At 46.6% G+C, this 22,382-nt stretch overlaps 1 protein-coding gene across 3 annotated transcripts in view; it reads left to right on the top strand.

Annotated features, from left to right (window-relative positions):
- dnah6 (dynein, axonemal, heavy chain 6) overlaps nt 1-22,382 on the top strand; it is a 1,317,984-nt gene that overhangs the window by 1,043,000 nt on the left and 252,602 nt on the right. For all 3 annotated transcript variants that reach the window (XM_085993638.1, XM_085993630.1, XM_085993647.1), the window contains 3 exons: nt 1,970-2,150; nt 4,150-4,329; nt 6,441-6,674. In XM_085993638.1, the coding sequence (XP_085849764.1) occupies nt 1,970-2,150; nt 4,150-4,329; nt 6,441-6,674 (595 nt within the window). The remainder of the gene's footprint in view (nt 1-1,969; nt 2,151-4,149; nt 4,330-6,440; nt 6,675-22,382) is intronic.

Genomic DNA, 22,382 nt, shown 5'->3' with positions numbered 1-22,382 from the left:
GTTATTCTTTTATGTTAATGGGGAATATATACTGTTAAGCTAAAAAGGGAGGATTGTGGTGTATGTAACCGTTCCACCTTTAAGAGAACTATTTTAAGAGTTGCACTACTTTATCTTGGCTGCTGTATACTGTAATACCGGTGGTGACCACACCGGTATATAAGTGCTGTGTAATGATTTATTGGGCAGTTCCGCCCTGACCTTCGACTCGTAAAGACCTGTTAAATTTTACTCTTGTGGTCTGTGTAGTAATTCTCAATATAACACACAGACTTAACAAAATCCACCCTGTTGGCTGGCAACAGACTATCTGAAATTTTGCTCTGTACATTATGAATATTCCTCCTTCTTCATTTCTATAATACAACAAAGTATTTTGCATTTAAGTAAATATGACTGGTAGGGGTAAAAAACAGTCCTTGTTGCGCTTGTTTTCCAGGCAGAAAACAGTAGCATAAAGGACAAATTTTGGGGCACAACATCCTGCGCCCAATCTGCACCTGCGTTACGTTTACCGCCATATTGCAAGTGTCCCGAAATTTGTCTCTGGAAAAGGACCGAGCTGCCTGTGAAGGCATAACAGGCGCCGACAGCTCGTCTAGATAATGTTAATGAGGCCCAAGACCCAGTTTCGGGTTGGCCTCCCAGTTATGGCAAGCAGTGCTGATTGTGTGCTCAAAAATGCCTAAACGACTTTCTACCCTGTATCGTACTTGTGTAGTCCGATGCATCTTAGAAAGTTACAAGTTACAAAGCAGTGCAAATGCACATAGTTGTCATTGTGTCGATAATTTCTTTAGTTTAATTGTACATAGTTAAGAATATTTCCTGCTACTATTATTAAAAGATTAAGATGTTACTGTTGGGCTTTCATCATTTAGAAAACTGCTAAATCTGAAATGAAAGGTAGTGAGATATCAGACTTTTAATCACCCTCTATTTCTTCCATAATATAGTTTGGTATGATGAATATAATTTGTGGCATTTTTTCAATTGCTTTATGCTACATGCCATTGGACTGTCTGGTTCTATGTGATCATAACTATACAGTGATACGAAGGCACTGCTAAGCCTCCTAATTGTCATTTGCCTTATAGAACATGACACGTGCGGTTAGGTGACACATGTGCGATACAAGAGGTTCTTACTCTGAAATAAATGCCTTGTCCTTAAATTCTTCAGTCAATAAAGCATCAACTGACTTTTTTGTATATTTTTCAAGTCATGTTTGTATGTACCAGAGAACTGTGTTACAATCAATCCACTAACATAGGCTGTAATGTGCAGGGGTAGGAATTTTCTATTTTTTCAGCATATTCTTTTTGCTCCTAGATTTTTTTGTAATTTTTCAGGACGGGGGAGGAAAGGAAGGATTGCCAGTCTTAGAGTTAGTATAACTTCCAAAATGTTTCCCCGCTTCTATGTGGAACATTTGGGAACAGTTGCTGGTGTTCTTCTTGTCTGCTGGATATCTGGAGATCCCATTTTTATATTTTTCTTCATCGGGAAAATCATTGCATAGGGGACACTGAGCATATCTGAAGATCTGAATAGGATACCCCAACTTTATATAATTACTTTCTGCACTCAGTACAAGGACTGTTGCTTCACGTGAGAATTATTTTAGAGAGATGATGATTTCTTAATTGCTTAAAACAAAATATGAAAAATTGCTGACTTTTGCCACTCTTGATGGACTATTTTCAATAGGTATACAGTGAAGGAAAATTAGTGTCAGGAAGGAGAACTCATTAATATTGTCCATTATTTCTTGTAAACTGCCTCTTTCCTCTCTGTATAGGTGACAAGTAGTCGTCTCCTTCACATGAGTTTTGTGTTAAATAGCTTGGGATGAGTATAGTCCTGTTAATATGATTACACTTCATAAACAGCCTGGTCTATTTTAATAAAACATGACTGGTTTGCATAATATGCTGTTGTTTAGCTGTGATGATGTGATCTTTTACAGTGACGTTGTGAGAATAGAGAAACCCGAACTTGAGGAACAAAGAAATCAATTGATTGTTCAGATCAATTCAGATAAAAATCAACTGAAATCTATTGAAGATAGAATCTTGAAACTGCTTTTTACTTCAGAAGGCAACATTCTGGATAATGAAGAACTAATAAATACCCTTCAACAATCAAAGGTAATTTGTTACCTCCTCTCTGGTGAAGAAGGCCCAGCAGCACCTATATTTCCTAAGGAGGCTGAAGGGATGTAACCTGTCACCCCTGATCCTCTCTAACTTTTACCGCTGCACAATAGAGAGCATCCTGACAAACTGTATCACAGTATGGTATGGCAGCTGTAGCTACTATGACCGGAAAGCCCTGCAGCAGGTAGTCAAAACTGCCCAACGCATACCGGCACCCGGCTACCGACCATAGAGCACATATACCAGAAACGCTGTTTACGGAGGTCACGGTCCATCATCAAAGACCCTACCCACCCCAGCCACAGTCTGTTCGCCCTCCTACCATCTGGGAGACGCTACAGATGCATTCGCACCCGTACGACCAGATTTAGGAACAGCTTCTTTCCCAGGGCTGTCATCCTACTGAACTCCACAAATAAACTCTAAAGCCTGCACATCTGCCAATGCACTTTATTATGGTTATGTTTATGTTAATGTATTACAAGCCAAATGTATGTTGAATGCTTAAATGTCTTAATCTAAATGTACACTCTCGGGAGCCGCAAGCCTACATTTCGTTGTACTGCACTTGTGCACTAACAATGACAATAAAAGTTGATTTGTTTTGATTTTGATTTGATTTATAAAGCACATTTTATCAGTGCATTGAGCATATCATTGATTGACAGCAGTACCTGCTTGTTTGCTAATGAAAAATGTTCAAGAAAATTTCTCTCACATAAAGTGGAGATGAAAAAAACATAGGCAGTTACCCAAAAATGTTGAATTACTGATCTCAGTTATACCAATACCTCCACATTTTGTCAAGTGATTCATGTTCTCAGTGAGAATATTGCATTGTTCTCCCCACATTTTACACATGTGAGCTTTCCATATCATCCCCATTACTTAATTCCCCTTCCCCAAAATGGTGGTTTCCCATTGTCGATCTGTACCTAAATAAAAATGAGTGTTTTGAGTGTCACAGAGTTGATCAGCTGTTCAAGGGAGTGCATGAACCCCTTCGTGACTCTCTTTGCATACTATTTCATTCCAAAAGAGAGAGAATGCAAGGAGACATATGTTGAAAAGGGATTAGAGCACAATGGCAGCAGCTAGGAAAAATTACTGGAGAGAAAAAAAAATACCGAGATCACCAGGCGGAGTGCCCAGCTTTGCTGTTCAGGGCAGAAGACAACCCTTTTTTATATTGTTCTTCTTGTATTTTTTTTTTTAATGTAATTAAATTGTAAGCACACGAAGAACTCAATAAAGGATAGTTACACTGGATAGGTGCAGGCTCAGTTTTGTCTCGTGGTGAAATACTGGAGCAGAGACCTAATGTATTGGGTTGCCGGCACTTTTCCTCTGTCAAGCCCCTGAGAAAGCTGATTCTACAGGCACAGGCAGAGGAGAATATCCCTTAATATCTTAGGGCCATATATAAGAGAATATTCTAGCATGAATCATGGGCATATTTCCTCTTCCTAACCAGTGAAAGTGTGCCGAGAAATCAATATTGGAATGGGTTGGGGGAGGGGGGTGGAAAGCCTAGGCCAGTATATCTAAACGTATTGGTGCAAATTGGGATAAAAGTAATCAAAGAGAAGTCAGAAGGCAGCTGTGATATGAGATATTATAATCAGCAGGCCATTCGAGGAATATTTATGAATCTGTCCTGCCAGTAGGGAATTACACCCACTGGAAGCTTAAATCAGAAATTGTTAAATTAATAACAGCATTAATTTTATTAGTCTGAAAACTGTAGGCCGATTTTCTGATGTGTACTGCTGACAGATGAGACTCCCCACTAGGAATAGGAGTAGGCCATTCAGCCCCTTGAGGCTGCTCTACCATTTAATTAGATCAGAACTAATTAGATCACGAGCACTGTGGACTCAGAAAATTTTCCCTTAGTTTTGCAGCATCAGGGACAGCAAAAAAAAAATAGTATAATTAAAATTTTTACATTTTTATTGCAAGAAATTGATTTAACTGTGCTTTTATATAGGTTACCTCAGGTGCTATCAAAGTCCGGTTGGAGGAAGCTGAGGCCACGGAGCAGAAAATTGATTCTGCTCGTGAGAAATATCGCCCTGTAGCTACTCGTGGATCCGTTATGTATTTTGTTGTTGCTAGCTTGTCTGAAATAGACCCAATGTACCAGTTTTCTTTAAAATACTTCAAACAGGTTTGACATTTTTATTACTTCACGTATACAAAATATATGTGTTTGAGACCCATTTTTTAAGTCTCACTCTTTAACACTACAGATTTTATTTTTATTTTTGATGTGTACATTCTTTTAAGATACTTTTTATAAATATGTTTCTCTGTTGAAAACATACAGGTTAGCAGATTTCAATCAGGGCAGCAATGTGGGGCACTACAATGCCCTCCACACTCCTGACGAGAGACAAGACAAAGTCAAATTTCCTACTCCTGACCACGATCCAGTGACTCCTAATGGGAAGTGCTGGAGTGGGCGTTGAATGAGGACAGGATTGGGCTTGGCTATGGTTCCTGTTCAAGTGCCCTTCAAACGTATACTTTCTAACTTCACACCTAAATTATGGCCCCTAAGAGGAGGTATTGGGAGGTGGTCATACTGCAGCAGGGGTCAGGAGTTTCAGGTGCAAGCGAAGAAATTTAGGATGAAGAAAACCTGAAATGTAAAATTCTAAAATATTGTCATTAGCAATATTTACCTGTTGGAATGACTTTTGAAATTTAGATGGATAGGTTGTTGTGATGGCTGGGTTTATGCACACAGTTCCCTATGTTGTAGTAGCCAATCTTTATCCCTGTGGAGGAGCCAAGAAAAGACTGGGTGGTTTCTCAAAGGAAAGGGAGGAACAAAGGAGGCCAAGTTAGTCAAGGCTGCTCGTGCACAGCCCCAAGTAGCTAGTTACAGTACCACATGCAAAAGAACTGGGAGTAATTTATTTGTGTGCCCTCTTGACTGTGTTGTGATACGTGACATGAGGAGAGTTAAAGACAGAAGAGGTATAAAAAATGTAGTCTGGCATAGGAATAATTGGCAATGGCCAACTCTTATATTGTTCTAAAGCAACAAAATGGAATAACATGAGGGAACATCACTGTGTCCTCGCATATCCTGCTCCATACAGTTTGGGATCTTGTTAGCATAGCTCAGATGTTGGCGCTGTTGATGCTTCACTTTTCTTGGCGTGATTGGACACAAATAATTAAATATTTCTTCAAATATTTCACTGACCAAAGTAATAGTCAGTTTTGTTTGTTACAAACATTTAGTTGTTTGAGTTGCTGCGTCATTAAAAAAAAACTTTTAAAATAAGATGGTATAAAATACATTTTTTAAAAACCTGAGGGGGAGAAATTGGGTGAGTAGCGCCACCTGTTAGCGCCTAAAGAGGCAGTCAGTGGCTGTAGCGCCACTAGCTGCATCTCCGGCGATATTCAGTAGGGGCGCTAATGGCGTTAGGCATTTGCGCTGCGCCGCCACCGATGACGTCATCGGTGTGCGCAGCGCCCCATTCGTGCCCCATTCGCGATATTTGGTAGCGAATGCCGCAGTTGCGCTGCTCGCTACCCGCACCCGGTTCACGGGGCCTTACTGTGCCGGCAGCGGCGCAAGTTAAGGTGGAGGTGCGGGGCGGCCGCTTTTTCGGTGGCCGCCTGCCAGCACCTCCGTCCCCGGCCTCCTAACGCCCCCCCCCCGCAGCTTTGCCGGCTGTTTCCCGAGAGCCCGGCACTTCTCCTTGGTGCCGGGCTCGTTTGCCGGCACTCGCGAGCGGGGATCTCACTGTTGCAGGCACCTCCCCCTTAACAGTGGGAGGAAGGCCTGCAGTACCGCAGCGTGCCGTGCCGCAGCATGTGGCGCTGCGGCATGTTGCGCTGTGATAATCAGTTTCAGCGCCCTAAGAGGGACGCGGAGCGCCTCGAGCCTCGCCCCGTCTCCCTCGAGGGGCACTGAAACGGAATTTCTGGCGATCGGTATCACTCCGATCGCTGCGCTAAATCCTGCGCTCAGGCGACTTTTGCGCCACTTTGGCGCCCCAACCCAATTTCTAGGCCTGAGTGTATTAAATTACACAACACCAGACGTAAAACAGGTTCTCCCAATTGCCGCCCTGTAAGATATTAACTAATTCAACAGAGACCAACAAACAAACCTGTATGGCTTAATGCTATAGATTGCTCTCCGCACAAGCCCGAAAGTGACTGGATTGTTTTGCTTCTTCAAAAGAAGTGTCAAATATACAGATAGGCTGCAATAGTAAGGAATCGTTATTCAGTGCTCAATTTTTCTTTTGACAGCTCTTTAATATGACCATTGAGTCGTCCGAAAAGACCTATAACCTGAAGAAACGTCTGGAGATTCTGCTAAATACGACACTATTCTCTGTGTACACCAATATTTCCCGAGGCCTCTTTGAACAACACAAACTGGTCTACAGTTTCTTGCTCTGTACTGAGATCCTGCGCCAGCGCAATGAAATCTCAGATGCTGAATGGAACTTTTTCCTCAGGGGGGCTGTAAGCTTGGCTAAGGTATGCTTTAGAAATTCAGATTCATGGATCACAGTATTAAAAATTATGTATTTTGAAATGCTGACCAATGTAAACTTTGATTCAAAGCATTCTGTTAAGTTTATAAACTTTTTAAAATTTGACCAGTTGTTAGGGTGTGATTATGTTTTTATTAGTGTCTAGAAATGTATCCATTTAATGCTAATGATGAACTATTTGTTCTTTGCATTAATTTTAGCACTAAAGTACACACTAATAAAGAGTGCTGAAACGTCAGTAAAACAGGATAACTATTTGTCTATGTTCCCTGAGTATTCCTAACCTCCCACAAATGGATTAACAAACTTTAATGGAAACCTCAGAAAAAATCTGATTTGTGCCTTGCTAAAGGTCAATCATGAAATCTTACATGGCAGAAAATAATCAAAAATGGATATTCAACTCCAGATCACACTTGCGTTAGTGAGTTTAATGAAGGGCAAGATTTTGAAGCATCACTGAAGCACTGCCGAAAGTGTATAACAGAAGGTTGAAAACATAGATGGTGGTATCATCATGCAGTATAACAGAAGGTTGAAAACATAGATGGTGGTATCATGCAGTATAACAGAAGGTTGAAAACATAGATGGTGGTATCATACAGTATAACAGAAGGTTGAAAACATAGATAGTGGTATCATACAGTATGGCTGTGGGAGCAGTGGAGAAGATAGCACAAGAGCTCAAAGGGCACAGGAGGCATACTATTTGCAACAAGTCTGTAGTGTGAACCAACTGCAAGATACAATGCAGCAACTCGCCAAGACTTCTTCAACAGCACCTCTCAAACCCACAACCTCTACCACCTGGAAGGACAAGGGCAGCAGGCGCATGGGAACGCCACCACCTCGAAAGTTCCCCTCAAAGTCACATACCATGCTGACTTGGAAATATATCACAATTCCTTCATCATCACTTGGTTAAAATCCTGGAATTCCCTCCCTAAGAGCACTGTGGGAGTACCTTCACCACACGGACTGCAGCAGTTTAAGAAGGCGGCTCACCACCTCCTTCTCAAGGCAATTAGGGATGGGCAATAAATGTTGGACTTGCCAGCAACACCCACATCTCGTGAATGAATAAAAAAAATATTGGCCCTGAATTTGTGACCTCTGAAATTGACTGCAAGTTTGGGAATTCTGAACTAGTGATCTGTCAAGTTCCGACTCCGCATCGGCTTCACTGCAAATTTCACCTACCCATTGAAATCAACGTGCTGGTGAAAAGTTGGGCTAATTGCCCACCTACTGCGCATTAATTGCTCTGAAATTTTTTATAGCTAGTGCAAACAGGCGCAGGAACCTGTTGCACAGTGTAAGGGGAGGGGGGGATGAGAAAATTCTATTAGTTAGTGGCCGCTGACTGACCCGTTGAGTGTTTCCAGCATTTTCTGATTAAAAATTTACTGGCCAGACACAAAGCTCTTTCCTGATGATCTTTTGAACCCAGAAATTAAGCACGAAACACCAGCAATAGGCACTGTATAGATTGGATATATTGGTTTAAGGGCAAAGTTTTTGTGTGCCGATTATCTCTCAACATATTACAATTAAAAAAAACTATTGATTTATAGAAACATTTTGTACTGGGGCTTCTAACTTTATGGGCACAATTAAAATAATGGAGCATCTAATCTAATACTGAGTAAGTAAGAACCGTATATCTAACATGCAGTATTATTCTTTACACATAGTTATGAAAGATGTTTGATCAAATGTATATCTGGAATAACTAAAATATATATACCTACCTTTTTAAATCCCTTCACCAACATTTCCAATTAAGAGTGGCTATTAAACGCTATGTAGATTATTATAAATATATATAGAAGTCTTCTATTGGCATATATTTACATGAGCAATCTCCTGATTGGCTAAGAGTCAGGAGGTGACAGGAGCACCGCCCCATATGATCTCAGGTTCGCATACACACAACGGTGCGTCCCTGCGATCCATGGGCCACTATTTAAAAAAAATTTGTTTATGGGATCTGGGCGTCGCTGGCAAGGCCAGCATTTATTACCAATGTCTTGTTGCCCCTGAGAAGGTGGTGGTGAGCCATCTTCTTGAACCGCTGCAGTCCATGTGGTGAAGATACTCCCACAGCGCTGTTAGGTAGGGATTTCCAGGATTTTGACCCAGTGAAGATGAAGGATCGGCGATAAACTTCTAAGTCAGGATGGTGTGTGACTTGGAGGGGAACTTGGAGGTGGTGGTGTTCCCATGCGTCTGCTGCCCTTGTCCTTCTAGGTGGAAGAGGTCGCGAGTTTGGGAGGTGCTGCTGAAGAAGCCTTGACAAGTTGCTGCAGTGCATCTTGCAGATGTACACACAGCAGCCATAGTACGCTGGTGGTGGAGGGAGTGAATGTTTAAGGTGGTGGATGGGGTGCCAATCAAACAGGCTGCTTTGTCCTGGATGGTGTCGAGCTTCTTGAGTGTTGTTGGAGTTGCACTCATCCAGGCAAGTGGAGAGTATTCCATCACACTACTTACTTGTGCCTTGTAGATGGTGGAAAGGCTTTGGGGAGTCAGGAGGTGAGACACTCGCTGCAGAATACCTAGCCTCTGACCTGCTCTTGTTGCCACAGTATTTATGTGGCTGTTCCAGTTAAGTTTCTGGTCAATGGTGACCCCCAGGATGTTGATGGTGGGGGATTCAGCGATGGTAATGCTGTTGAATGTCATGGGGAGGTGGTTAGACTCTTGCTTGTTGGAGATAGTCATTGCTTGGCACTTCTGTGGCACGACTGTTACCTGCCACTTATCAACCCAAGCCTAAACATCATCCAGGTCTTATTGCATGCGGGTATTGTAATGTATATACCTTTAAGGGGGGAACTATCTTTTACAGCTCATGTATACTGCAGTACCGGCAGTGACCACACCTGTATATAGCACTGAGTAGTAATCTGTACAGATCAGTTCCAGTGTGAGCCACGTTGAGTAAACACCTGTTGTACCGTTCTCCTGCAGTCTGTGTCTTATTATACACAGACACAACAGGTATGGACTGCTTCATTATCTGAGGAGTTGTGAATGGCGCTGAATACTGTGCAGTCATCAGCGAACATCCCCATTTCTGACCTTATGTTGGAGGGAAGGTCATTGATGAAGCAACTGAAGATGGTTGGGCCTAGTACACTGCCTTGAGGAACTCCTGCAGTGATGTCCTGGGCCTGTGATGATTGACCTTCAACCACCACAACCATCTTCCTTTGTGCTAGGTATGACTCCAGCCATTGGAGCGTTTTCCCCTTGATTCTCATTGACTTCAGTTTTACTAAGGCTCCTTGATGCCACACTTGATCAAATGCTGCCTTGATGTCAAGGGCAGTCACTCTCACCTCACCTCTGAAATTCAGCTCCTTTGTCCATGTTTGGACACAAGGCTGTAATGAGGTCAGGAGCCGAGTGGTCTTGCCGGAACCCAAATTGGGCATCAGTGAGCAGGTTATTGGTGAGTAAGTGCCGCTTGATAGCACTGTCGATGTCACCTTCCATCACTTTGCTGATGATTGAGAGTAGACTGATGGGACGGTAATTGGCCGGATTGGATTTGTCCTGCTTTTTGTGGACAGGACATACCTGGGCAGTATTCCACATTGTCGGATAGATGCCACTGTTGTAGCTGTACTGGAATAGCAAGGCTAGAGGCGTGGCTAGTTCTGGAGCACAAGTCTTCAGCACGATAGCCGGGATGTTGTCAGGGCCCACAGCCTTTGATGTATCTAGTGCGTTCAGCCATTTCTTGATATCGAATTGGCTGAAGACTGGCTTCTGTGATGGTGGGGAGCGCGGGAGTAGGCCGATATGGATCATCCACTCGGCACTTCTGGCTGAAGATGGTTGCAAACGCTTCAGCCTTGTCTTTTGCACTCACGTGCTGGGCTCCACCATCATGAAGGATGGGGATATTCATGGAGCCTCCTCCTCCTGTTAGTTGTTTAATGGTCCACCACCATTCACGACTGGATGTGGCAGGACTGCAGAGCTTTGATCTGATCCGTTGATTGTGGGATCGCTTAGCCCTGTCTATAGCATGCTGCTTCCTCTTTTTAGCATGCATGTAGTCTTGTGTTGCAGCTTCCCCAGGTTGGCACCTCATTTTTAGGTACACCTGGCGCTGCTCCTGGCATGCTCTTCTACACTCCTTATTGAACCAGGGTTGGTCCCCTGGTTTGACGGTAATGATAGAGTGAGGGATATGCCGGGCCATGAGGTTACAGATTGTGGTGGAATACAATTCTGCTGCTGCTGATGGCCCACAGCGCCTCCTGGATGGCCAGTTTTGAGCTGCGAGATCTGTTCTGAATCTATCCCATTTAGCACGGTGGTAGTGCCGTACAACACTAAGCTGCACACAACTCTGCAGCGTCTGAATGCAACTTCTCGAAGGCAGGGGTTCGCATGAGGTAGGCGCGGATTTCGTTCAGCTGTTGGCAGCGTACTCCTTAACTATACCGCCGAGCGCGAATTCAGGACCATTATAGCATACATCAACCCTATGGCACACCGACACAGGAAAGAGCTATTATTCATGTAATATAAAAATAATATGCAACTACATCAGAAAGTAATGCATGCTTCCCGATAATATGTATAATGCTGTCATTCTGAGACAGCAATGCTTGTTATTTAAAGGGATCCTTAGCTGCATCCAGGTATGTTTCTGGTTAATCTTTCTAGACTGCTAGTTGGCTTTTGCCATTTTCTTGGCTATGTTGGCTGCTCTGAGTTCACAAAAATTTGCACAGTGACTTTTTGGAGCGGCAGAACGCTCACTGCGCAGGGGCACCTGCAAAAACTGCCATTATGGGTGTGCTGCTCAGTCTACCATTGGGGCTGGAGGATGAGGAGGAGGAAGAGCAACAAGGCAGAGTGCAATGTCCTGCAGCTGCTGGGAGAAGAGGGTGAAGGAGGGGAGGGCACATGATGAGTGTGTACAGGAACAGATCACCTACGTGCACTTAACTGAGGAGCAGTGTGTCTGGCAGCTCTACTTCACCAGGGAGACTGTAACAGCGCTATGTCACCTGTTGCAGCGCCAACTCCAGTCCGTGACTCGGTCACAGCCATCTTTGCCTGTGGCTCTGAAGGTGACTGTGGCTTAGAATTTCTATGCTTCAGGGTCATTCCAGACTGCAACAGATGCCATTAGCAACATCAGAAAATTTGCAGTCCATTGCTGCATCAGGCAGGTGACAGATGTACTCCTGGCTAAACACATTGGCCTAGAAATTCAGTTGTTTGCGCCAGCGATTAGCGCCTAAAGAGCCCAAGAATTGGGGTGTTACCCAATGTTCGGGCGGGCGCAATGAAGATAGCGACACCTCCCATATTGAGTATCCATTTAGCGCCTGCGCTAACTCTTAGCGTGCGCAGGCAGTTCATGACGTCATTTTGGTGTGCAACGCCTTTTTGGCGCCCCTGACCGGATATTCGGTGGCGCCCGGAACCTTTCCGCCTGGCGCAATTAGTGACAGTTCGATGGAACATTCCCAGGCCCTTCTCGGAGTCAGGGGGGCGCTATTTAAAGGGGACAGCTCTAGTATAAAAGCTGCAGCCACTTGGCCTGTTCATTCTGATCGTTGTTGGAGAGAGTTCGTGAACTACTGTTGCACACCATTTTTCGGATTTAGCCTTCGAAGACTTGGGACCTGCAGCCCTGTCCGGAGCAGTTGGAGTGCTAGATATTACTGCGTGTTGCCCATCTGGCATAGCAATGAGAGCTGCTTTGGAGGGGAACGTCCTCATGGCCGGACACTTGGAAGGGGCACAGAGAAGGCGGGAGAGAGGGCCGGGATTGGCCAGAAGGAGGAGGGGCAATGGAGGTCGCCCAATCCGATGATACGCTGCGAGGGTTTTCAGGCAGCAGGTGCCCTACCTTACCATGTCAGAGGAGCAGTGTCTGCGAAGGCTCAGATTCGGTAAGGAGGTTGTGACTGAGCTGTGCCACCTGCTTGCTGAGGATCTGCAGCCACATCTATGGTGCAGGACCTCTCTGTCGGTTGCCGTCAAAGTGACTGTTGCCCTGAACTTTTACGCAAGCGGATCCTTTCAGTCAGCCACTGGGGACATCGCAAATATAACACAATTTGCAGTGCATTGTTGCATCCGGCAAGTGACAGCTGCCCTCTATAGAAGGAGGTGTCAATTAATCACCTTCCCTGTGACCCTGGAGAAGCAGGCGGAGCGCGCGCAGGGCTTCGCTGCTATTGTGGACTTCCCCATGGTGCAGGGGGCCATTGATTGCACACACGTGGCTTTGCGGGCGCCATTACAGAATCCGGAGGAGTTCCGCAACCGCAAGGGGTTCCACTCCCTCAATGTGCAGCTGGTCTGTGACCACCGCCAGATGATCATGGCAGTCAACGCACAATTCCCTGGGAGCAGCCACGATGCGTTCATCCTGTGGCAGACCTCAGTTTCTGACCTTTTTGAGGGCCCGGCTCACCCACGGGGCTGGCTTCTGGGTGACAAGGGCTATCCTCGCTGCCCATGGCTCATGACCCCACTCCGTTTGCCCGCCACCCCGGCAGAAGAGCTTTACAACAGCAGCCATCAGGCGACCAGGAACATCGTGGAGCACACTATTGGTGTGCTCAAACAGCGTTTCCGCTGTCTAGACCATTCGGGGGGAGCCCTGCAGTACTCGCCGGAGCAAGTGGGTCGCATCGTCGTCGTCTGCTGCATGCTCCACAACTTGGCCATTCGAAGAACCCAGCCAATGCCAGCCGACCCTCAAGGTCCAACAGAGCAGGCGGATGAGGAGGAGGAGGAGGAGGCGGAGGAGGAAGAGCAGGTGGACGAGGAGGAGGAGGAGGAGCATGCGGACGAGGAGGAGGAAGATGGGAGGGCTCCTGAAACTGGAAGGGCCATCCGTCAGAGGCTCATAAGGACTCAGTTCTTGGCCCCTCTGACGGAATGATGGGTGTCATTCGTCCTGCGCACTTCGGATCGTACAAAGCCTATGAAGGCCAGCATGACTGTAAATAGTTACGAGTACCATTGTAAATAAAAAAAATTCTTTATTGTCCAAAAAATGCTTCCTTCCAGCATAACAGCGTCATGTCAACAGAAACCATAACTAACAAAATAACAGTTAACTCTCTGGCAAAGCCGCAAAACTAAACAAACCATCACAACAGGTGAGGGCGTCCTTGAATTTGGAGAAAGAACCGTCTCAGCAACTCCCTCTACTGCTGGCCCCTTGATGGAGACCGACTTCTCTTTCGCGGTCGGCCCCTTCCCTCCCTGCTGCTCCTACGTAATTGAACCCCAGTGGCGGCATCAAGGCTGGGGGACACCTGCTGACTGTCTGGAAGCGCAGAAGCCCCTGAGTGACGGCCTGGACGACCTCTGGGCTTGGAGGGTGCAGAGGCTGGCTGCTTGATCTGGGCATGGCTGGAAGCAGTGTGCACTGCAGGTGGTGGCTGCTGCACTGCAGATGTTCCAGCGGTGGCATGAGCAATGGTCACCTGCCGAGAGAGGACACCTGCACCATGGTCGGACGACACACTGGCTCTCTGAGGGGACCGGTTCGGCTCATCCGCCACAATCGACTGCTCCACTGATTCCTGGCCTCGTGTGGTACTGGAAGGGCCCGGGGTGATCCTAACTGATGCAGATAGGGTGGCAGCAGTGAGAGTTCGCGTTGCCTCAATCTGGGTGTGGACGAGGCCAGCAAGTGACTGCGTGGCAGCAGTGAGGACCTGTGTGGCAGGTGCCAGTGCTTCGGAGAAGCCCTGGACAGTTCATTCCATTGCTTCAGACAAGGCCGGAGCAGTCCGTTCCACTGCCTCGGACAAGCCCTGGACAGACCTTTCCAGGGATTGTCCGAAGCTCTGAACAGTCCTTTCCATAGCGGCCTCGAAGCCCTGGACAGTCCCCTCCATTACTACCCCGAAGCCCTGGACAGTCCTCTCCATTGCTGCCCCGAAGCCCTGGACAGTCCTCTCCATTGCTGCCCCAAAGTCCAGCACACTCGTTGCCAGTGTTTCTATCGACTGAGGCATCCTCCCCACTGCAGCCATAAGCTCAGTGTGCCTGAGCCGGGCCTGGGTGCTCATTTCAGCCAGGCTCCGCACCTCCTCTGCACTCTGTGCAGCAGTCATCGTTCCCTGCCTTGCCCTCCGGGGAGCCGGTGGACAAACTTGCCTACCCCCCTCGCATTGCTGCAGGCCGCTTGTTCCGGCAACTGGCTCCTCATCAGAGCACCCCCCCCCTCCCCTCCAGGGAACTACTATCCCCAGTCTGCAGATGTGAAGGCTCCCCTGAGGCTGGAATGGATGGTCCGGCTTCCTCCTGATCCTCGCCTCCGGAGGCACTGGCACTGGCAGCTTCAGGGCCTGGATCCCGAGCTGGTGATGCAGCATCTGAAAGCAGGGAGGTGGAAGAGTGGCTTTAGCAAAAGTACAGGTTGGCAGCAAGGCATGCCAGATTGCGGCAAGGCTCTGACATGGCTCCACAGTGAGAAAGCATGCTGGCAGGGGGACCAAGTGGAAGGAGACAGCTGTAAAAGGTGAGAACTTTACCATCGCTGTCGATAATGGGGTCGGCAGCTGCAGTGGTAACAGGACCACTCAGACATCCTCCAAGAATCTGGTGCACTCTCTCCTTGAGATCCGTGAGAGTGACCACTTGTGGAGGTCCTCCACCGGTTCGAAGCTGGTCTTTGCGAATCTTCGCCAGCTTGGACTGCAGGGGAAAGAAGGGGAAGTTATGTTACATGATGCCCTGAGTGATCATCTCATGCCCCCCATGGTGCAAGAGCCCTTACATGATGCCCTGAGTGATCATCTCATGCCCCCCATGGTGTAAGAGCCCTTACATGATGCCCTGAGTCAAATGTGCATGTGTGTGCCCAGAAAGGGCCATGGGTGCTTGTTCACACATGGCCATTGGGGCATCGCACAACCTGTAGCCATGAAGTCGGGTGCAGATGGAGGGATTCAGAAGTTTGAATAAACACCACTCACCCTCACGACCCGAGTGAGGTCGTTGAATTTCTTCCTGCACTGTACAGGGCTCCTGGTCATCATGCTGCTGGAGTTGATCCTCTGAGAAAATCCATCCAAGCTCGGCGGTATTCCTTTTGATTCGGCCTCCTGCCATTGTCTGGATACAGAACATCTCGACGGCGCTCCACTGCGGCCACCAATTGCTCCAGAGCCTCATTGCTGAAGCGCTCTGCTCTCTGTCTCACCTTCTCCATCTGGTCCAAGTTTTTTGTGCCAGAGAAGGGCCTGCGCCGATTCTGAGGCCTACAAGGTGCTGAGTGTGGAAGCTGAGGCTGACTGACCCACCCCTTTAAGAGCCGGCCGGCGCCTGGAAGTCTCGTGGTTATCGGTAATTGAGAGCACCTGCGCTGCGCCCGTCCGCGCCGATAATGGGTTGCGCCAGAAGTTTGGCGCCTTAGGAGTCCCATGCAACGTCTGAAGTCGCGCCTCAATCACCTTTGGGGGCGATGCAACCCAATATCGCGCCAGGCGGCGATAGGTTGCGTCTGGCTATAAACTTTGTGCACTGCCAGTTCTAACGCCTCAAGCGGGGCTATACCCAATTTCTAGGCCATTGAATTCATCAGTTTCCCCATGGAGCAAGTTGAAAGATCTCTGGGCTTCAGCAGAATAGCAGGTTTCCCACAGGTACAGGGCATCGTTGATTGTACCTAAATCACCTTGTGCGCTCCATCAAATACTCCGGAATATTCAGCAACAGGAAGGGCTCTCTAAGCGTCTATCACTCAAGACCCTCTATCTAACATTTCATGGTCCCGAAGACGACGGGGTCGAGTTTTCGCTATCGGTGCAATCTGGGAGGAATCAACCGAACCAGCACAAACGATTGGGGAATTTTAAGTGTCAATGAGTTACGCCAAAAACCACTTGCGCTCGTGTTTTCCGCGATCTTTTGAAGATTCAGTTTGCCTGAATCAGGCCCCACCCACAAAGCTGGCAATGCCCCCCCCCCCCCCAGGTTGAAATAGCGAAATTCTGCCGATTGTGCTGGTATTTGAAGGCTCTTCAAATTGTGTTCATTTTCTTAGGCAGACAGGCACTAGTAGGCATGCTTTTAGTTATTTCATCTCAAAAATATTTAATTTAGTAAGAAACTGACTAGTGTACACCAATGAAACTTAAATGGTTCAGTAAAGTTTTTTTTTATAAGTCAATTTCATTGATTTTAAATCATGTTACTCACAGGTGGAGGACTGGGCACCCTATTTTTGGTGAAAAACCCATTATTGATACTGCACCAGGTTAACACTCTTAAATGCATCAAAGAATGCTTTTTTATGGAAAGAAAAAAAAGAAACAATTACATTCTATTACACTGCCCAATTGCTCTGATTCATAGAAGATTTCACAGTTGTGATTATGCAAATGAATTTTAGTGGAAACTTGAAGTGTAATCTAAGCAATGCATTTTCAAGCACATTCAAAGCAAAAACTCTACCCCCTGGTGTTTAGGCCAGTAAAGCATAGAATGTATTATTATGGTTAGTTACAGATCAGTTAGTCTCTAAATGTAAACAACGTGCAACCTAACCTCAAGAACAGGCTGCTTCCAGCCTCTGTACAGACACTGCACTGTCAGCTACATTTGCAGGCTTTTAGTTTCATGCTTTTAACTATAGAGCAAAATATAAAATGGATTCTTTTACAAATTTGATTCCTTTTACAAGCTCTCAATCCCTAACATCAAGCTGGCTGCTTGGTGTCAAGGGATATCCTCTGATCATGTGGCTCATTCACAGAAACCCCACAGTGCAGATAGAGGCCATTTCGGCCCATCGAGCCTGCACCGACACATATCCCACCCGATCCCCGTAACCCCTACACCAACACATATCCCACCCTATCCCTGTAACCCCACGTATTTAATCCCCCTAACACTAAGGGTCAATTTATCATAGCCAATCAACCTAACCCGCACATCTTTGGACTGTGGGAGGAAACCGGAGCACCCGGAGGAAACCCACGCAAACACGGGGAGAATGTGCAAACTCCACACAGACAGTCGCCCGAGGCCGGATTCGAACTCGGGTCCCTGGCGCTGTGAGGCAACAGTGCTAACCACTATGCCACCGTGCTGCCCTTTATGACTGCTCATGACTGCGCTCAGGAACCTGAGCACAGACGCTGAGGAGCGCTACAGTGAGAGTCACGCCACGACCAGAGTTCTGATTGAGCAAACGATTGGCATTCTTATATAGAGATTCTGCTGCCTGCATAGGTCTAGAGGTGTCCTACAGTACAACCCTGAGAGACTCCCCAGATTCATGGTGGTATGCTGCATGCTCCATGACTTTGTCCTACAAAGGGTGCAGCCATCTGGTGAAGAAGTGGAGGCGCAGGATCAGGAAGATCAGCAGGAAGCTGTGGACGAAGAGGGAAGAGCAAGGGCCACCAATCCTGCCAGCGGCCAGAGCTCTACATCAGTGAATCATTGATAAAAGTTCCGGTTGAATCGTTCCTCCCCACCTCTGCACCAACACTCCCTCTTACCATTACGTCCAGCGCTTACAACCTTCAGATGAATGGGTTCAAATTCTTCACCTGCATGGGTATAAGAATGACATCACTTGGCATGGTCAAACAAAGAGCAATGCAAAAAATCTGCACAACAGCAAACCGATTCAGAACGGTTCTTTTGAGAATTGTGATCAAACAAGTTTCAAAACTAAAGGTCACCCTAGTGCAAACCCCCATTGCTTGCCATGTTATCTCTTTTGCCAAATCTGGTGCTTCTACGAGGTGTTACACTAATGACTAACATATGGGAGGTGGAAGGCTGCTGATCATCTACTGAGGCCAGTTGAGATAGCCGTGATGGGCAAGCTCAATAATGCTCAGGCTTTGGAGGGCCCATCAGCACACTGCAGCATCCAGTTGGCGGCCAGGACATTCTGGCCCTACTGTTTGATAGGCTGGTGAGGAGCAGGCGTCCTGTCATCCTGAAAGAGGAGGTGCTTCTCCCACGGTGCCACTGCCACTTTCGTGGGTTTGCGCCTCAGCACTCCCACTGCTGTGCACAAGAGCAGAGTGCAGGAGTGATGTGACACTTTGGGCACCCCCCATCCAAGCTCTCCTTCATGCTTTGAAACCCGGGGGAAATGTCAGAATCCTGAGCCAAATTAGTAGCAGTCTGAGCTCCTATTAAAGCTGTCAGAACTGTCAGCACATGCTCCATAACTGAAGGCCCTGCTGCAGTGTTCTCACAGCTGACCACATGCTCAGTGGTTGACTACATTGTTTTCATGACCTGTGCCAATGCTCCACACATATTGGAGTTGGACTCCTCCGTACTTCCTGACATTGTGCCTAGGCTTCCTGGCAGGCAGCCCAATGCATTGAGCAGTTGGTGATCCACAGCGATCAATTTTCCTCTATAGACTGGGCCCTTGAAGGCAGCATTTGTACACTCTGCAGTAGGGCCAGTTTGCGAGCATGACCTTTGGCAAGCTAGATCCTGGGCTGTCCTGTCCCCCTGTTCATACATACATGTGCGCGCTGAATCCCCTCATGCAGACCCCTTTAAGTGACTTTCTGAACTACACAGAGTTCCTATTCCTGAGCTGGTGCCTACAAGGGTAAAGTCGAGTGATGGTGTATGCTTAGGAGGGCTGTTCTCCCCATTCCTCTGCTACATCTGGCCCCTGTACTTCTGATGGACATAGAGAGGGACAAAGGTTAGCTCTTAGTGGCAAGTGTTAGCAGAGACTGATGGCAGCTCAAAGCACCACCACTTCGTCATGCAGTGTGTGTGGGGGAGAGATTTCAGTAAGAAGAGAAAAAGAGGGTAAGCGGGCCAAATACTCTTCGGAGCGTATCCATCAGCTTCCCGAGTCGCAATGTTCCTGATGTGTCCCTTACCCACAATTTCCATGGCTGCCTCTTCTAATGGGCACAGAATGTGAATGGATGGTTCATCTTCTGGCCCCGCCTGTTTTCTGATATTGTGTGATAGATTCTCCTGCAAAAAGAAAAGGCCTTTGTGGCCTGGTAAAATCTTCTTAGGATGTGTGTGTCAGGGTAGGTGGTGCATGAATGATCGTACAGGTGTAGGGAAGAGAAGAACGTGATTGTGAGGACAGTAGTAGATGCAGAGTGTGCAAATAGTAGCAGAAGGAGGTGTAGTAAAGTGCATTATTGTGATTGGAGGGAGTGACGGGAAGTGTAAGAAGGATGGCTTGAGAGTGCTTGGGCTACATGTGGTGCAGGGCTAATCAGAGAGTAAGAGAGATGTGAGTTAGGAGTCTTACCATTGCAGCCCTGCTGAGAATAGTAAACCTCTTCCAGCACTGCAGCCGGGTCCTGGGTGCAGTACTTCTTGTGTTGTCACATTCACCCACTGGTGCCAGGCAAGTTGCCTTGTCATCCTTATGTCCGAGAATCATGCAGACCTTGCTCAATCTGACATTTAAAAAAATCATTCTACGGAATGTGGACATCGCCGGGAAGATAGTTCCTAGTTGCCCTTGCTAAGGTGGTGAGGGGCCTTTCTCTTGAACCGCTGCAATCCATGTGGTGAAGGTACTCCCACAAAGCTGTTAGGTAAAGACTTTTAATGATTTTGACCCAGTGACAATGAAGAACAGTGGTATGTGCCAGGTATGACTCCAGCTATGTAGAGTTTTCACTCGATCCCCATTGACTTAATTTTACTAGAGCTCCTTGGTGTCACATTTGGTCAAATGGTGCCTTGATGTCAAGGACAGTCACTCTCACCTCACTTCTGGGATGTTCATGGAGCCTCCTCTTGCTGTTAGTTGCTTAATTGTCTACCACCATTCAAGACTGGATGGGGCAGGGTTGTAGAGCTTTGATCTGATATGTTGGTTGTGGGATTATTTATCTCTGTCTATAACATGCTGCTTTTTCTGTTTAGCATGCATGTGGTCCTATGTTGTAGCTTCACCAGGTTGGCACCTCATTTACAGGTATGCCTGCTGCCGCTCCTAGAATGCTCTTCATTGAACAATGGTTGGTCATCTGGCTTGATGGTAATAGAGTGAGGGATATGCTGGGTCATGAGCTTACAAATTGTGGTGGTATACAATTCTTTTGTTACGGATGGCACACACCGCCTCATGGATTCCTAGTTTTGAGCTGCTAGAACTCTTAATCTATCCCACCTAGCATGGTGGTAGTGTCTCATGACACGATGGAGGATGTAGTCTGTGTGAAGATGTGGACTGGGTCTCTACAAGGACAGGGCGGTGGTCACTCCTACCATTGCTGACATGGACAGATGCATTTGCGATGAGTAGATTGTGAGGATGAGGTCAAGTAGGTTATTCCCTCTTGTTAGTTCTCTCACCACTTACCGCAAGCCTAGTCAGGCAGCTATGTCATTCAGGATTCAGCCGGTTCGGTCAGCGGTGGAACTACCGAGGTACATGTTTGGTGTTGGACATTGAAATCCCCCACCCAGAGTATGTACTATGCCCTTGTTACCCTTAGTGCTTCCTCCAAATGGAGGAGTACTGATTAGAGTGAGTGGTAGGTGGTAATCAGAAGGAGGTTTGCTTGTCCATGTTTGACCTGAAGCCATGAGATTTTGTGGGGACTGAAGTCAATGTTGAGGACTCCCTGAGCCGCTTCCCCTCCAATTGTATACCACTGTACCCCGAGCTCTGGTCACTCTGTCCCGCCGGTGGGATATGACATACCCAGGGATGGTGCCGGAGGGATCTAGGATGTTGGCTAATAGGTATGATTCTGAGAGTATGACTGTTAGACTGTTGTTTGACTAGACTGTGGGACAACTCTCCCAACTTTGGCACCAGTCCCCAAATGTTGGTGAGGAGGACTTTGCACGTTTCAACTGGGCAGGTTGTGCCTTTGTCATGTCCTGATTTGATGCCCAGGTCACACAGTAGAGTGATTTGTCTGTTTTATTTTACAGCTGATGATGCTGGTTTGCAGGGAGTGTCTGAAGCATGACTTTTGTTTTCCTTAGGCTTTTGATAAGGCTGCAATTGTTTTCTGTTCATGTGCTGATATATAATATTCTGATATAGATATATAATATTCTGATATAGATAGTTTTATAAATTTACTGTGCCAAGTACCAGAACTTTATTGAATCCAAGAGACTCAGATAATCAATTTTTTGACAATTTTGAAGGGGGTTTGGTGGCTTTGCAGTAGATGTTAAATCCAGTAGGCAAATGACTCCAAGTAGAGTCAGTGTTAATCTTGTGCGTCCTCACCTCTGCAAGGACAGAATATAGAGAGACACAGTTTCCAGATCATAAAGAACAAGGTTTAGTGAGGCCATTGGGGGAGAAGAATCTTCTATAAAAACCCTATCAATATTATTTCTATTGATGATGTTAATTCAAATACCATGCAATGTTCCAAACAGGTTCCCCCAAACAAATTTTTGAATCATGTAGCTTCAAATAGTATGATATAACATAACTGTAACATCCACCCTGTGCCAGGGCGAAATAGCTTACTGACACTGAATAGGCTCACATGGCCATTTGGACAAGATAGCATATGGTTGTCTGGTTCATAGAATCAAATCCAACATAAGTCACCACCTTCAAGTAAGGAGTGAAAGTTGTAAAACATACTGCAAGTACGGTACCTCAGCAGCACTATGAACAGATCAGTCTTACAACTCTCAATTTCATTCTTCGCTGACATTCAAACATACCAAACTAATTCTCAACAAA

Source organism: Somniosus microcephalus, chromosome 1 (assembly GCF_052327205.1).
Source record: "Somniosus microcephalus isolate GS21.2 chromosome 1, FLI_Smic_1.0, whole genome shotgun sequence".
Lineage (NCBI taxonomy): Eukaryota > Metazoa > Chordata > Chondrichthyes > Squaliformes > Somniosidae > Somniosus > Somniosus microcephalus.
This window is presented reverse-complemented; position numbering and strand designations above follow the sequence as displayed.